At 39.6% G+C, this 16,925-nt stretch overlaps 1 protein-coding gene across 4 annotated transcripts in view; it reads left to right on the top strand.

The window, feature by feature from the left end:
- Window positions 1-16,925, top strand: part of HECW1 (HECT, C2 and WW domain containing E3 ubiquitin protein ligase 1) — a 432,582-nt gene that overhangs the window by 229,445 nt on the left and 186,212 nt on the right. For all 4 annotated transcript variants that reach the window (XM_029926571.1, XM_029926585.1, XM_029926561.1 and 1 more), the window contains exon 5: window positions 13,991-14,085. In XM_029926571.1, the coding sequence (XP_029782431.1) occupies window positions 13,991-14,085 (95 nt within the window). The remainder of the gene's footprint in view (window positions 1-13,990; window positions 14,086-16,925) is intronic.

The raw sequence follows: 16,925 nt of genomic DNA, 5'->3' as shown, positions 1-16,925 counted from the left end.
CTGTGTTTCTCTCATGGTTTCCTAATTTTCTTTAGTGATATATTTGGATTTCTTTCTCTTTATTACTTGTATATCTGTTAGTGGATTTTACTTTGTGGTTCCCATTAGGTTTGTATATAATATCTTCTGCATATAGCAGTCTATATTAAATTGATGATTGCTTAAGTTTGAACCCATTCTCACCTCTCCCCATGTTTTAGGTGTATCTTGCCATTTTTTTTGCATCATTTGATTATGTGACTTCCTTGATTTACTTTTTACAGAAATACTCATTTCTACTGCTTTTTTGTTTCCTACCTTTATACTTTCACTTTTGCTCTCTTCTTCCCACTCAAAGAGTCCCTTTTAATATTTCTTGCAGGGGTGCTTTAGAGGTCATAAACACCTTTAGTTTGGGAAACACTTTACTTCTCCCTCTGTTCTAAATGCTAGCCATATTGTATAGAGTAATTTGGCTACATATTTTTCCCATTCAGCACTTTGAATATATCATGCCACTCGCTTCTAGGTTGGAAAATTTCTGCTGAAAATTCCCCTGCTAGCTTTATGGGGTTTCTCTTGTATGTTACTGCCTTCTTTTGTCTTGCTGCTTTTAATTTTTTTTTTTTGCTTCATCACTACATTTTGCCAATTTAATTACAATATGTCTTGTGTGGATCTGCTTTTGTTTACTTTGGTGGAGGTTCTCTGTGCCCTCTTTAAATATTTATTTATTTATTTACTTATTGATTTATTTTTAGAGAGACAGAGAGACTGCATGGGGGAGGGGCAGAGAGAGGGAGAAAAGAATCCCAAGCAAGCTCCATGCTCAGCATGGAGCTCAAACTGGGGCTTGATCTCATGACTATGAGATCATGACCTGAGCTGGAATCAAGAGTCAGGTTCTTAACAAACTGAATCACTCAAGTGCCCCTCTGTGACTTTTAAGATCAGGATATCTGTTTCCTTCCCCAAATTAGAGAAGTTTTCAGCTTTTATTTCTTCAAATAAATTTACTGATCCCTTTTGTCTATCTTCTTCTGGGATGCCTATAATATGAATGTTATGTTTGGTAGAATCACTGAATGCCCTAAGTCTATTCTCATTTTGCATAATTCTTGTTCTTGTTCATTACTTTTCATTATTCTGTCTTCTAGGTTACTAATTTATTTTTCTGCATCTTCTAGCCTACTGTTCACTCATTTTGTTTATTGAACCCTATATCTCTATGTTATTTGTTATCTCTGTGTTAAGTGTCTCACTCATATCTTCCACTCTTTTCTCAAATCCAGTGAGTACCCTTATTACTATTACTTTAAATTCTCTGTCAGGCATGTTATTTGTTATTTTGCTTAGATCTTTGGCATTGGCCTTGTCTTGTTCTTTCATTTTGGATAAATTTGTCTGTATCTTCATTCGTCTGCCTCAGAGTGTCTGTTTCTCTGTGTTAGGAAAGTCATCTGTCTGCTGCTCTTGAAAGTAGTGACTTTATGAAGAGCAGTGTCCCCTCTGCACCCAAACCTGGCACTTCAGGAGAGTATCCTATGTGTTTTGCTTTTATGCCCTGCTGTTGTGTCTGAGTCACCTGTCCTTTCAATGCAGTTGTCTGCACGGACTGCCTGTTGTGGGCTGTGCTTGTTCTCTATCTTGTCAGTGACTGCAGGTAACCCCGTTTTGAGTAGGTATGCCTATCTGGGAACTTGGGAGCAAGGTTTGCAAAATCTGCACAGGGCCGCTAGCCTTTCGCCCCTGAAGTGCCACAGTGTCTGGGGACTGTGCACTGGGGTGGCTGAGGTTGTGAGTCTGGGCAGGGAACATGGCAATGGCTGGGCATGGCTCTGCACCTTGGGGTGGCTGGGTGAGGTGAACAGAAGCAGCTGTGCACCTGGTGACTGGACAGGTCATACACCTGGCTTTAACAAAATTTGCCCTGTTCCCAGGGCTAAAGCCAGCAAACTTTGAGTGGGTGAGTCCTCAGGAGAACTCATGGGTGTGGTGCGCTGCTAGCAGGTTACAAAGCAAGTGTCTGTGCAGCACCACTTCTTACCCCCACAGATGGCCTTGTGTTTATGCTGGGGGCAGGGGAGGAAAATGACACTTGCCAGCTTCTTCATTTTCAGAGAAGTCCCCCAGCATGCTGAAAAATCAGTATGAACATATCTGTCTCCCATTTTCTCCTGGCGCTGTATAAGCTGCCTCTCGGTGTGCAGGCGGCTGTCTCTTTAAGGGCAGCATCCCAGCTATCACTCGCCCTCCTGGCTAGCCCGGTGCTGAGTCAGCTGACTTTTAATGGTGCAGGTTCCAAGTCCCACAGATTATACAAAGCCATGGAATTCAGCCCCTCTGGTTTTCAAAGCCAAGTATTATGGGGATTAATCTTCCCAATGTATGCTCCCTGGTGCAAGAGTCTATGTCTCTGCTCTCTCCAGTGTGCAGCTCCCTCCCTCCTGTGGGCAGCTTTCCTTCAACTTCCTGATCTTCCTAACCTTTCAGATGCATCTTCTTTTCCATATTTACTTGTGGAGTTTGTTGTGCCAGCCTTTGGATCACTCTTTGTTTTATTTAGTTGGATGTGGATGATACCTAGTTGTAAACATTAGATGGGGAGAGTTCAGGGTTTATGCCCACCATTTTCCCAAGCTCTTTTGGGAAGTTCTTTTAAGAGCTTCTCAAGCTCTATCATAATTTTTAAACTTAATTGAATGTTACACTTAGGCCAGGTCCACTACCATCATGGCATACTGATGTCTCGGGTGCTATAGAAGCCTTACCACTCCCTCAAGAGTGGAGAGGGGGAAGTCCAACAATTTTCTTGTTTGTTTAAGTGACACTATAAGTGAAGTAAAATAATCTGTACTTTCTGAATAAATTACAGTTGCAAACATTTATATTTATACGGGTAGAAATAAGAGTTTTACTCCACTTTGTGAATGAGTTGGTACTCCTGCCCAAACTTGAAAACAAATCATGTGCCAGGAAAAATTAACAAAAAACGTTATAGGGAGATATTTTTCAGGGCTGCCATTAGCATCCCATGAGAGTTTAGGATGTAAACTTCATCTTCTGGAATGGCAAGAAGACTAAGTGGAGCACAGGCTGGATTTTGACGCCCTACTTAACCCTTGCTTGGTTGGACACCTTATTGTAGGATATGTCTGAATAACTGTGCAAGACAGTTCTGTTGATCATAAATGCTGCTCTCGGTGGCACATATGAGCTGAGTAACTTACATGTGCTGACTACCTCATGTATAGCTGGCTCCACCCATTATTCCATTTTCTCTGTACGACAACCACATGTGAAACAACTTATACAATGTTGGCAATGGCATCACCATTCTACATAAAGATTAAGGATTGGAGAGTCTATGTATATCACTCTAGTAATGACAGGTAAGTCGAGAATTGGATATATCTGTTCCCACATTCCTTCTCTTTCTTTAGACTGCTTTCTTAAACTTCTCTTAGTACATACATAATTACTACAAATAAGCAATAAAACTATTATAGCAGAGATACCTTGTGTTAGAACTTTGAGATTTTTGAAAGATTATTATTTTAACCTACAAGAGTAGAGAAAGATGGAGCCACTATAGGTCTCCTTAGATGAAGTATCTGACATAATAACCAACAGCTCCTTCACATTACTTGGCCTCTGAACCTTGATACTTTTCCCAAAAAGAGCAACAATAGCTAAAAATGTACCCATTTCTTAATCTGTATTTGAGTCTATTTTAAAAGTCATGTGACATTAGGCCATAGAAAAGTTGTGTTCTCTGTGAAGAATTAGGCCACATCAGGACACTGCACACTGATCCTGTGTTAATAATAAGGCAGTGGAGTCAATCAAATGAAATTTATATAAAAATAAATAGTACACAGTCTCCTTCTCCTAGAAAAACTCCATTTGGGATTAACCAAACAAATCAATTTAATATAACTGTCACCAAAGTCAGAACAATGTAGCATAAAATTTTTTGAGATGAAGTGATTTTTAAAAATTCACACAACAGGGGTGCCTGTTGGCTCAGTCAAATGTCTGACTCTTGATTTTGGCTCAGGTCATGATCTCATGATTAGTGAGATCAAGTCCTGCTTCAGACACTGTACTAACAGTGCCTGCACCTCCCCATCTTGTACTTGCTCTCTCTCTCTCTCTCTCTCTCTCAAACAAGTAAGTAAACATTTTAAAAATCCATACAACAAATCATTTATATATTATTGTATGTGTTTTAACACTTGTGGGTTACTTCCCTTCACACTCCATACCTAAATAAGAAGAAATTCAATATTTCTTTTAAATTTGAATAGAAAATCATTTTGAATTATAGGAGATATTTAAGTTAAATAAAAGGAAGATCCATTAATAATCAAGATGCTAAACACTGGACAGACAATGAAAACACTTGCTTTAAAAAAAAGTTATTTGAAGAATAAAAAACTTTCACCAGCATTTAAGAAGAGAATTAACATGCTTTGAAGTTTTCCATGAATTCTTGCCTAATATGCACTAGTCTGTTCACCTAGCAATATCATTCAATACAAGATTGTACATAATTTTCCTGATCTTTTTTACTTAAAGGCATTGGTATAATTTTATTTGAAAGGAAAACTAGTGGTGCCTTTTCTGAATGCCTGATATCTAAAATTTCATCGCACCCAACTGTGTTTGAGGTGAGGCCATTCACCCCTCCATACTGATCTCACTGGCACCTACAAGCAGAGTACCACACATTCTGAACTGCACTGGCCCAGTGGGGTTGTGTCACTATATAGGCTCACTGCTTTATTCAGTGTTTCTCCGTGATCCCTAACCTACCTGTCAGGCTCAAGCAGGAGTGGATCTGGGTGTGTATATCTAACAATGTGGGGACAACTGTGAGGTGCCTTGGAGAATATGGAACTAGGTTATAACATTGTCCACCAAGACAAGAGCTTAAAATGCAATTAACAATAATGAAAAATGACTCAGAGTGACTCAGAAGGAAAATGGAAACTATTGACATATCTAAAATAAGGACATATCCACTAAAAGGTAAGCACCCAGGTATCATCCAAGCAACAGGAGGTCTTAGCAAATGGCTAATCAAAATTTGATGAGAGGCACCTGGGTAGTTCAGTCAGCTATATGTCTGACTTCAGCCCAGGGCATGATCTCCCAGTCCATGAATTTGACCACCATGTCGGGCTCTGTGCTGACAGCTCAGAGCCTGGAACCTACTCCAATTCTGGGTCTCCATCTCTCCCTGCCTCTCCCCTGCTCACACTCTGTCTCTCTCTCTCTCTCTTAAAAGTAAATAAACATTTAAAAATTGTTTAACTTGATGAAAAAATGTTCAATCTCACTACTAATCGAATACATGAAATAAAAATGAGATACTGTTTTAAACTTATATTTAATTGCTAATGCTCAATATTTTTTTAGGGTAAGAAGGATGGGGAAATTTTATTAGAAAGTCTAGAATCAGGAGGTGTATTGTGAATATTGTCTTTACATTAGAGAAGACTGTCTCCCCTGACCCCAGGCAAAAAAAGCTTTTTTTCCCCCTGTTTTTATTTAAAGTTTTTTCTTTTTCTTTTCTTTTTTAATGCCAAGCATTTCCTGTGTTTTTTAAAATTTTTTTGTCAAATTGGTTTCCATATAACACCCAGTGCCCTTCCCACAAGTGCCCTCCTCCATGACCATCACCCCCTCTTTCCCCACTTCCAGCCCTCAGTTTGTTTTCAGTATGAGTCTCTCATGATTTGCCTCTCTCCCGCTCCCTAACTCTTTTTCCCCCTTCCCTTCCCCATGGTCCTCCATTAGGTTTCTCCTGTTAGACCTATGAGTGAAAACATATGTCCTTCTCCACCTGACTTATTTCACTTAGCATGATACCCTCGAGGTCCATCCACTTTGCTACAAATGGCCTCGGGGCGCCTGGGTGGCTCCATCGGTTAAGCTACAAATGGCCAGATTTCATTCTTTCTCATTGCCATGTAGTACTCCATTGTATATATAAACTACATCTTCTTGATCTATTCATCTGTTGATGGACATTTAGGCTCTTTCCATGATTTGGCTATTATTGAAAGTGCCACTATGAACATTCAGATACATGTGCCCCCATGCATCAGCATTTCTGTATCCCTTGGGTAAATCCCCAGCAGTGCTATTGCTGGGTGGGTCATAGGGGAGTTCTACTGATAGTTTTTTGAGGAGCTTCCACACTGTTTTCCAGAGCGGCTGTACCATTTTACATTCCCACCAACAGTGTAGGAGGGTGCCCGTCTCTCCACACCCTCACCAGCATCTATAGTCTCTTGATTTGCTCATTTTAGCCACTCTGACTGGCGTGAGGTGGTATCTCAGTGTGGTTTTGATTTGTATTTCCCTGATGATGTGTGATGCTGAGCATCATTTCATGTGTTTGTTGGCCATCTGGATGTCCTCTTTGGAGAAGTGTCTATTCATGTCTTCTGCCCATTTCTTCACTGGATTATTTATTTTTTGCGTGTGGAGGGAGTTGGTGAGTTCCTTGTAGATTTTTGGATACTAGCCTTATACCTGATATGTCATTTGCAACTATCTTTTCCCATTTTGTCAGTTGCCTGTTAGTTTTCTTGATTGTTTCCTTTGCAGTGCAGAAGCTGTTTTTCTTGATGAGGTCCCAATAGTTCATTTTGGTTCTTGATTCCCTTGCATTTGGGGATTTGTTGAGTAGGAAATTACTGCGGTTGAGGTCAAGGAGGCTATTTCCTGCTTTCTTCTTGAGGGTTTTGATAGTTTCCTGTCTCACATTCAGGTCCTTCATCCATTTTGAGCTTATTTTTGTGTATGGTGTAAGAGTGTGGTCTAGTTTCATTCTTCTGCATGTTATTGTCCACTTCTCCCAGCACCACCTGCTAAAAAAAAAAAAAACTGTCTTTTTTCCGTTGGATACTCTTTCCTGCTTTGTCAAAGATTAATTGGTCATACATTTGTGGGTCCAATTCTGGGTTCTCTATTCCATTGGTCTATGTGTCTGTTTTTGTGCCAATACCATACTGTCTTGCTGATGACAGCTTTGTAGTAGAGACTAAAGTCTGGGGTTGTGATGCCTCCCGTTTTGATTTTCTTCTTCAATATTACCTTGTCTATTCGAGGTTTTTTGTGGTTCCATATGAGTTTTAGGATAGTTTGTTGTAGCTTTGCGAAGAATGCTGGTGCAATTTTGATGAGGATTGCATTGAATGTGTAGATTGCTTTGGATAGTAATGACATTTTAACAATGTTTATTCTTCTGATCCATGAGCATGGAATGTTTTTCCATTACTTCGTGTCTTCTTCCATTTCTTTCATAAGTTTTCTATGGTTTTCATCATACAGGTCTTTTAAATCCTTGGTTAGGTTTATTTCTAGTATTTTATGTTTTTTCATGCAATTATGAATGGGATCAGTTTCTTGATTTCTCTTTCTGTTGCTTCATTATTGGTGTATAAGAATGCAACTGATTTCTGTGCGTCGATTTTGTACCCTGCGACTTTGCTGAATTCATGGATCAGTTCTAGTAAACTTCTGTTGGAGTTGGCTTTTCTCTGTAGAGTATCTTGTCATCTGTGAAAAGCGAAAGTTTGACTTCATCTTTGCTGATTTTGATACCTTTTATTTCCTTTTGTTGTCTGATTGCTGATGCTAGGACTTCCAGCACTATGTTAAACAATAGTGGTGAGAGTGGACACCCCTGTCGTGTTCCTGGGGGAAAGCTCTCAGTTTTTCCCCGTTGAGGATGATATTAGCTGTGGGCTTTTCATAAATTGCTTTTATAATGTTTAGGTAAGTTCCTTCTATCCCAACTTTCTCAAAGTTTTTTTTATAAAGAAAGGATGCTGTTTTTGTCAAATGCATTTTCTGCATCTATCTACAGGATCATATGGTTTTTATCTTTTTTTTGTTAAAGTGATGTATCACACTGATGGATTTGTGAATATTGAACCAGCCCTGTAACCCAGAAATGAATCCCACTTGATCATAATGGATGATACTTTTTATATGCTGTTGAATTCAATTTGCTAGTATCTTGTTGAGTATTTTTGGATCTGTTTTCATTAAGGATATTGGCCTGAATTTCTCTTTTTTTGTTGGATCTCGGTCTGGTTTGGGAATCAAAGTGATTCTGGCTTTGTAGAATGAGTTCAGAAGTTTTCCTTCTAATTCTTTTTTTTATTTAATAGTTTGAGTAGAATGGGTATTAACTCTGCTTTAAATGTCTGGTAGAATTCCCCTGGGAAGCCATCTGGCCCTGGGCACTTATTCATTGGGAGATTTTTGTTAACTGATTTGATTTCTTCACTGGTTATGGGTCTGTTCAGATTTTCTATCTCTTCCCATTTGAATTTTGGTAGTGCATGTATGTTTAGGAATTTGTCCATTTCTTCTAGATTGTCCAGTTTGTTGGTATATAGTTTTTCATAGTAATCTCTGATGATTCCTTATATTTCTAAGGGATTAGTTGTAAAAGATCCATTATAATTCATGATTTTGTCTATTTTTGTGTTCTCTCTTTTCTAAGGAGCCTGGCTAGAGGTTTATCAATTATGTTTATTTTTTCAAAAAACCAACTCTTGTTTTCATTGATCTGCTCAACTGTTTTGTTTTGGTTTTTGTTTTTTTTTTTTTTTGGATTCTATATCGTTTATTTCTTCCCTGATCTTTATTATTTCTCTTCTTTTGCTGGGTTTGGGTGCTCTTGCTGTTCCCCTTCTAGTTCCTTTAAGTGCTCTGTTAGATTTTGAATTTGTGCTTTTTCTAGTTTATTGAAATAGGCCTGAATTATAACATACTTTCCTCTTAGGACTGCCTTTGCTGCATCTCAGAGAGTTTGGATTGTTGTATTTTCATTTTCATTTGTTTCCATATATTTTTTAATTTCTTCTCTAATTGACTGGCCCAATCATTTATCAGTAGGGTGGTTTTTAACCTCCACATTTTTGGAGGTTTTCCAGACTTTTTCTTGTGATTGATTTCAAGTTTCATAGCATTGTGATCTGAAAGTGTGCATGATATAATCTCAATTTGTTTATATTTATGGAGGGCTGCTTTATGCCCCAGTATGTGATCTATCTTGGAGAATGTGCCATGCACACCCAAGAAGAAGGTGAATTTCCTAGCTTCAGGATGCAGAGTTCTAAATATATCTATCAATTCCATCTGTTTCAATATGTCATTCGGGTCCATTGTTTCTTTAGTGATTTTCTGTCAGGTTGATCTATCCACTGCTGTCAGTGGAGTATTAAAGTCCCCTGCAGTTAGCACGTTCTTATCAATAAGATTGTTTCTGTTTGTGAATAATTGTTTTATGTATTTGGATGCTCCTGAATTCGACGCATAGATGTTATAATTGTTAGCTCTTCCTGATGGAGAGACCCTGTAATTATTATATAATGTCCTTCTTCATCTTTTGTTACTGCCTTTAATTTAAAGTCCAGTTTGTCTGATATAAGTATGACTACTCTGGCTTTCTTTTGACTTCCAGTCGCACGATAGAAATTTCTCCATCCTCTTACTTTCAATCTGAAGGTGCCTTCAGGTTTAAAATGAGTCTCTTGTAGACAACAAATAGATGGATTTGGTTTTTTTATCCATTCTGCTGCCCTGTGTCATTTGGTTGAAGCATTCAGTCCATTTACATTCATATTCATATTGAAAAATGTGGATTTCGATTCATTGTGTTCTCTGTAGAATTCATGTTTGTAGTAGTGTCTCTGGTACCTTGTATTCCTTGCAACATTTCCCTCATAGAGTCCCTCAGGATTTCTTGTAGGGCTGGTTTGGTGGTCATGAATTCTCTCAATTTTTGTTTCTTTTGAACACCTTTATCTCTCCTTTTATTTTGAATGACAGGCTCTCTGGATAAAGGATTCTCGGCTGCATATTTTTTCTTTTCATCACATTGAGGATTTCCTGCCATTCTTTTCTGGCCTGCCACATTTCATTAGATAGGTCTGTAACTACTCTGATAGGTTTCCCTTTGTATGTTAGGGCCCTTTTATCCCTAGCTGCTTTCAGAATTCTCTCTTTATCTTTATATTTTGCCAGTTTCACTACGATATGTCATGCCGAAGGTCGATTCAAGTTGTGTCTTAAGGGGGCATCTTTGCACCTCTTGGATTTCATTATCTATTTCTTTCCCAGGTTCAGTAAGTTCTTGGCTATAATTTGATCAAGCACCCCTTCAGACCTATTTTTCTTTCTTCTTCAGGAATGCCTATGATACAGATATTTTTCTGTTTGATTTTATCACTCAGGTCTCAAATTCTCATTTCGTGCTCCTGTCTCAATTTCTCTCTCTTTTTCTAAGCTTCCTCTTTTGCTATAACTGTGTCTTCTAATTCACCTATTCTCCTCTCTGCCTCTTCAATCTGTGAGATGGCCACCTCCATTTTTTTATTCACCTCATTAATAGCCTTTTTTAACTCATCACAGCTATTTTGAAAGTCCCTAGTCTTTGTATATATAGCTTCTCTGATGTTTTTTTCAAGTCCAGGCATTAATTTTATGACAATTGTTTTTAAATTCTTGTTCAGTTATGTTGCTTAAATCTGTTTTGAGCATTTCTGTGGCTGTGACTTCCTCCTGAAATTTCTTTAGAGGAGAGTTCTTTTGTTTTGTCATTTTAGCTAGCTTTCTGTCTCTTGTCAGTTTTAAAAGCTCAATAGGTATTATGCACTATTAGTATTGATCTATTAAAGGAGGCTCATTGGCTGGCCAGGGCCTGTCATTTCAGGAAGTGTTCTTTTAATGGTGTCTTTCGGTTTCTCTTGTTGTGCCTTTGATTATTTTATTTCCCTATTCAGCGATATTTGGGACTCTCTACCATGCGTACCTTGGCTTGTTTCTTGGGGTAGCCCTGAGAAGGAAAACAGACAAGCACACAGGGAACAAAAGCATGCAAATGCACAGACAAATCAAACAAACAAGCAAACCAAATGGGGAAAGGAAGAAAAGGAAAGGAGAGGAAAGAAAAGAAAAGAAAGAAAAAAGGGGGGATAGCGACAACAAAAGATAATGGACAGTCTAAAAATGTATAACTAGCTGAGGGGAGAGATAAGAATGAGATAAGGGAGAATATATCTGGATGCAAGAGAAAAAAAGAGGAGGAAAAGAAAAAGGAAAAAAGAGAATTAAAAAATTTAAAAAGCAGCTTCCCCTTGTGATGGGCATGGTTTGCTGTAGGTAGGTCTCAGGGCTGCTCTCTGAGGCCCCCCTTGGTGGTTGCACAGAGAAGAATGGTGGCACCCCAAGCTCTGCTGGAACCAAGCTTTGCAAACCACTCTTTTGAGTCAGATCTTCCTGTGCCGCGGGCAAGCCAAGTTGTATTTTCCAAGCCCCGCCTCGCTTCAGAATCTTAGTCCATGCACTTTAATTACCACTGGAGATGAGTTGTACTTGTGCTGGTGGCCGGCTTTTTAGCCAGAATCTCATAGGGGGAGGAAGCTGTTTCTCTTGGCACCAACTGGGATTGGTGCCGCACCGCCCGAGATGAGGTGCGTTTGTTCAGGCGGCTGGCCTTCCAGCCACAGGGGAGGGGACTGTTTTTTTCCCTGGTGCCATCCAGGGTCAGCGCCAATTCCGCCGTGCCCAAGGAAGAATTCGCCGGCTATATGGGATGGGTTTCTCTCCCTGAGCCCAGGGAGTGACAATCTCTCTCTCTGTCCTGGGCTAAGTTCCTTTTCTCTTCTCTAGAGACAGTACTATGAGCGTTTTCAGTCTCTCTTTCTTTTCCTCTTATCTCTCCAGGGCTCCTCACGCTTTCCCTGTGTTGGACTGGAGCTCCCACCGCCTCTGCACCTCCAGGGCAGGCCTGTTTTTTAATTTCCCCAGTTCGCACTCACTCACCCAGGCGTCTTTAAGGTTGTCTTCTTTCTGGAGTCTGTATGTTCTCCTCCAACTCTTGCAGATTAGAGTATTGATGCTTCAGTCCTTCTCAGTTTGATAGATGTGGGTGGGCAAATATTACAGAGCTCACTACTTTTCCACCATCTTGCCTTTTCTGATAATGCTCAATATTTACAAGAGTTTTATGAAATGGTCAGGCTACATTTTCTGGTGGAAGTGTAAAGTGCTTTTTGGAAAGCAATGGAACCACAAGAAGAGAGAATCCTTAAAATATTTACATTTTCTGGGGCACCTATGTGACTCTGTCAGTTGAGCTTCCAACTCTTGACTTAGGTTCAGGTCATGATCTCAAGCTCCTGCACTGGGTTCCACGCTCAGCATGAAGATTCTTTTTCTTTCTGTCCCTTCTCCACTTGTGTGTGCACTTGCTCTCTCGCTCTCTCTCTCTCTAAAAAAGAAATTCATGTCTTCTAAGGAAGAGTATTGCAGTACTCATATCTTCTATGTCAAGAAGCCTATATCCTATCTATCTATCTGTCTACCAATCTAGGTTTACAGATAACAGAACCCCCAAAATAACAAAGGAAAATAACATAAATGTTATCTGCAAGGGAGGCTCCAAAACATGATACTTCAGCTGGACATTATCATCTAAAATAAAATTGAAATTGTGTCATTAGGGAGGAAAGGGAGAATGAGTATTGGGTAGGTAACCAGCAAGTTTTGCTCCCTTATCCTAGGGAGCAAAATTGAACTTCAACATAATTTTCAAAAAGCCATTCATTTTTAGGGAAAGGTCAAAATTTCCAAAATTTCAGAAATGTTTACAAATTACAAATCAATTCAATGATTCCATAAAACAAAGAATGTTATCAACAAAGATTTGATCATTGAACCTATGTGATTAATGTTAATTTTTAAAAATGAAGTTTTATTACATGATTATTTTGCTACATTACATACACTATTAAAATGTATACCCTCAAATGTGCATAAAAACATTCATAGAAGAATTTTTATATTTTTCTTCATTGTCTATATTTTCAATAATGAGCATATCTAAAATGTATGCTAAGAAAATTATGGACATTACTTTTTAAAACATTATAATTGATGACACATTTCCAGATTTTAGAAATAGGATCTCAAATTGGAGATTTCTCATGTTATTCCAAACAAAATTATATAAGGGACTAGACATAGACTGGAATATCTTTTAAATTTAAAGGGAAAGTCCTACAAACAGTAAATTGGGAAAAGCAGGTCACCTTCAGATGAACTAGAATGAGGCTGGCCACAGATGTTGTCTGTAATCATCATGCTCATCATCACTGACATTTACTGAGTACCTATTTGAACTCTAAGAACTTTTATTTGCTTCTCTAATACCTTATGAGGTAAATAGTATTGTTAGTTCTATTTATTTTACAAGGGACATGGAATATTGAAGGTTAAGTGATTTGCTCATTGTCTCACAGACTGTCAGTAATGGAGCTGAAATGGAAACCCAAGCAGTGTGGTCGCCCAAGGCCATATCTTTTCTACTTACATAGATAGAACTGTCAAGACAAACAAGACGTGATGCAAAGAAGTTATCGTTGATGTGTATTTCAGCAACTTCTCAAAGTCCTCCTCCAAATTGCCAAGATACTAATCACAATGAATTAAATAAGCAAAAATTATGCAACAGACTGGTAGTAGGCATCAAACCACCTAGAGTCTTAGAACTAAGAGTTTAAAACCAATAACTTCTGTAGCACCTGAATGGCTCAGTCCATTAAGCATCCAACTCTTGATCTCAGCTCAGGTCTTGATCTCAAGATTGTGAGTTCAAGCCCTGCATGGGGCTCTGCAATGGGCATGAAACCTATCTAAAATTAAATAAAACAAAACCAATAATCCCTAGTAGGATAGGATGGATGCTGAGAAGTTGAAATATTGGATTTCACTTACAAAGAGCAATTTTTGCTGATACATTTTTAGAAAGACATCATACCTGCCCATGGGGCCACATGTTAAACTGCATCATCAAGTGTGGTCTGCCTGGCTCATGAGAGGGGTTCAGTGGCAGTTCCTGGGCATGTCCCGTTGGAGATGGTTATCTCTTCCTGGGTTATACCCGACTTCTCAGTACCATTTGATATTTGTCTTTCAGCTGAAACTAAGATCTGCTTCAAATACTACCATGGCGTGAGTGGAGCCCTGCGAGCCACCACCCCGAGTGTCACGGTCAAAAACTCTGCAGCTCCTGTAAGTCCCATTTCTCCCTCTTTGGTCAGAGCTAACCCTGGTGCTTTTCCACTTTCCCATTTTGCTCGTGTGTGTGTGTGTGTGTGTGTGTGTGTGTGTGTATGCTGTAGTGCTAGATTATGATAGGTAGATAGACAGAAACACATCTCAAAATAGTGAGGAAGAATGAGATCCAAAGGCAAACTTCTTAAAATCACATCACTTTTTGTTTGAAGAATGTTAAGCTTAGATAGCGAGATGTTTCTAATAGACCAATGCTTAATATCAGTGAGTAACAAGTGTTTCATTGGAACACGTTTTTTAATTCCTTGCATTTAAGAATTTATATTTTCATATGTTTTAATTTCTTATTAGGCCCATAAATAAATATCTGGAATAGAATTTGTAATCTCAGACTGATTTTGGCTATAGAATGAGAAAATGGTAGGCCTAGAAAAGACCTGAATTTCTGGTTCTTTTTTCCTTTATATGAATGAAGAAGGTCCTGAGGTCACACAGTTAGCTAGTTGCAGACCAGGAATTAAAGTCATCTCTTTTGTTTCTTATTCTCTGGTTTTGCTAGATATTCTGGGAATAGAGACTGTCTTTTCCTAAATTACAGTCAAGTTTGTATCTCTATGGTGCTTCTTTTCTTGGTTCTCAATATATCTGATCAGCTGAAATCTACTTACAAGTGGCATTTTCTTTCCTTTTCACATTAATTAAAGATTACTCAGTGGAGGAGGCTGACCAAAAATCAGCAAGGCCTTTGTCAGGGTGGTATAAGTAAAAAAAAAGTTTGTTATTTCTATGTGAAAAAAAGAGAAATCAAGAAAACTTGAAATGAAATATGAATTACTCAGAAGGAACTTTGCCTCTAAAAGATGCCATTTGTTGTTTCACAAGTCAGTCCTTCAGTGTGCAGAGGATGAGTGAGTTGAGTCTGCCTCCTTCCAGAGTGCAGAACTGGACCCTGGCCAGGGAAGGTGTCCCAGGGCTCCCTGTCAGGGAACACATAGCAGGAGGTAGCGTGAAAGGGGAAGGACCATCCGCACCTCTGACCCACTGTACCATTTTCCCCTACACTAACCAGGCAGATTGGAGAGTGATGTTGCCATTTTACTGGGTAGACCAGGAAGGTAAGTGTGGCAATTTGGGAAAGTATCCCCAGGGTGCCAGACCCTCCTCTCTGGGCCCATTGTGTGTGGGAAATCCTCAAAAAAGGGTGCCTGGAAAAGCGAAGAGTCCCTGACACAAGCATCCAATTATCGAGGCAGTAGCATCAGCCACATTAAGGCATCAAAGCTGAAGCTGGGGCTGCATTGAACCGGAGGCAAACTGGATGAAGTGGGGAGGCATGGAACACACAGCAGACAGAATAGAAAAGAGGCTGGAAGTGGAGTCTGCTGACTCGGGAAAAGCCTTTCAAGTGCAAGGTTGGCTGGCCTTTGCCACAGCACAGCAGGTCATGCAGTGAGGCAGCTTCTCTCCGACACACTGATTTCTCAGCCAGGATGGACCATGCCCAGTGATGGACAAGCCGTTTGGCTCAAGGCTGGAGTGGGAGAGGAGGAGAGCGCCTCATCTGCTACTGCTCAGAGTGGTGCTGTGAGCGAGCATGGCCAGCCCTGCAATCTTTAGGTAAGCCCTTGTTGAAGAAGGCTCTCTGGAGCATTTGGCTTCTCTGAACTCGGCCTACTGGGGACTCCAGGTGTAATCTGTTTCTCAGACCAGTGCAAACTGTGATCACATCATCACGGAGGTGTAAACCTAAAAGAAAACTAGGTGCCAGCTACCTGGAATCCGGCCTATATGGTGCAGTAGACAAGCTTTACAAAACAGGATAAACTGTCAACAACCGGTCTTTCCAGGGACTGCCAGCAAGAAACAAAGATGATGTCTGAGAAGAGGAAACATCCTATAAGCTGCTTCAACTTGCTATTTGACAGGAACGTTCAGGAGATTGCATTGATTCCGAGTCAGCCCTATCCTCACTGTTGTTATGTAACCTATGCCACCAGTGCCTGTACTTCAATCTCAGACACCTGGGAATACTTGGACACGTTGCCGTCATCCTGATAGCCATCTCCATAACGATTTTCTTACGTAAATCAGCAGACACTTGGGGTGATGCGTTTATGTATATTCCACAGACAACTTTTGTTTCTCTTCTTAATTCCCACATGGGAATGCCAGATCATCAGGCCGAGCGATGCCCTGGACAGAGAGAAGTCCTCCCGCTGCCATGTTGGAGTCCTTTGCAGAAGGAGCATGGATTTTCCTGCAGACAGTATTTCCTGCAGTTGGGTTTTGTAATAGTTAAACTAGTGGCTCTTACAGCACAGTGTACACTTTAGAGGAGCTTCACTTGTCTTATTTTAGGTGATTCACAGCACATCTGTGAGATAGGCGGGAAGTGCCATTTTGGTTATGTGACCATTTGGCTATCTGGTGATGGAGCTGGATCAAATCTCAGTTTAGTTACTGATACAATCCAGCAGACTTCTGGGTTAAATAAGTATTTGCAGTCTGGTCTAAGGACTTGTGCACACTGTTTCTAAGGGGGAAATGCTATTCAAGTTTCCCAAAATCATTTTGCTGATAAACTTTGGCTATCCATTTTTAAACTGAGGATTTCTGGTTCTGCACCAATCTCTTATAAAAAGTTGGCTGTCAGTTGCTTTTATGTCATACCCCAAGGGTCACTGAGTTAGTTGGTGACAAAAAAGTATGCTAAAAGTACAATTCTTTGAAAAGGAGGAAAAGATATCAAATGCCCCTTTAATGTACAATCAGCACTTTGATGTTTGAGCACAGAAGAGTCTCAATGTTTTCATTCTTTTTCTCAATCCCGAATTCTC

Source organism: Suricata suricatta, chromosome 2 (genome assembly GCF_006229205.1).
Source record: "Suricata suricatta isolate VVHF042 chromosome 2, meerkat_22Aug2017_6uvM2_HiC, whole genome shotgun sequence".
NCBI classification, from domain to species: Eukaryota; Metazoa; Chordata; class Mammalia; order Carnivora; family Herpestidae; genus Suricata; species Suricata suricatta.
The sequence above is the reverse complement of the archived record's forward strand: the minus strand, read 5'-3'. Positions and strand labels throughout refer to the sequence as shown.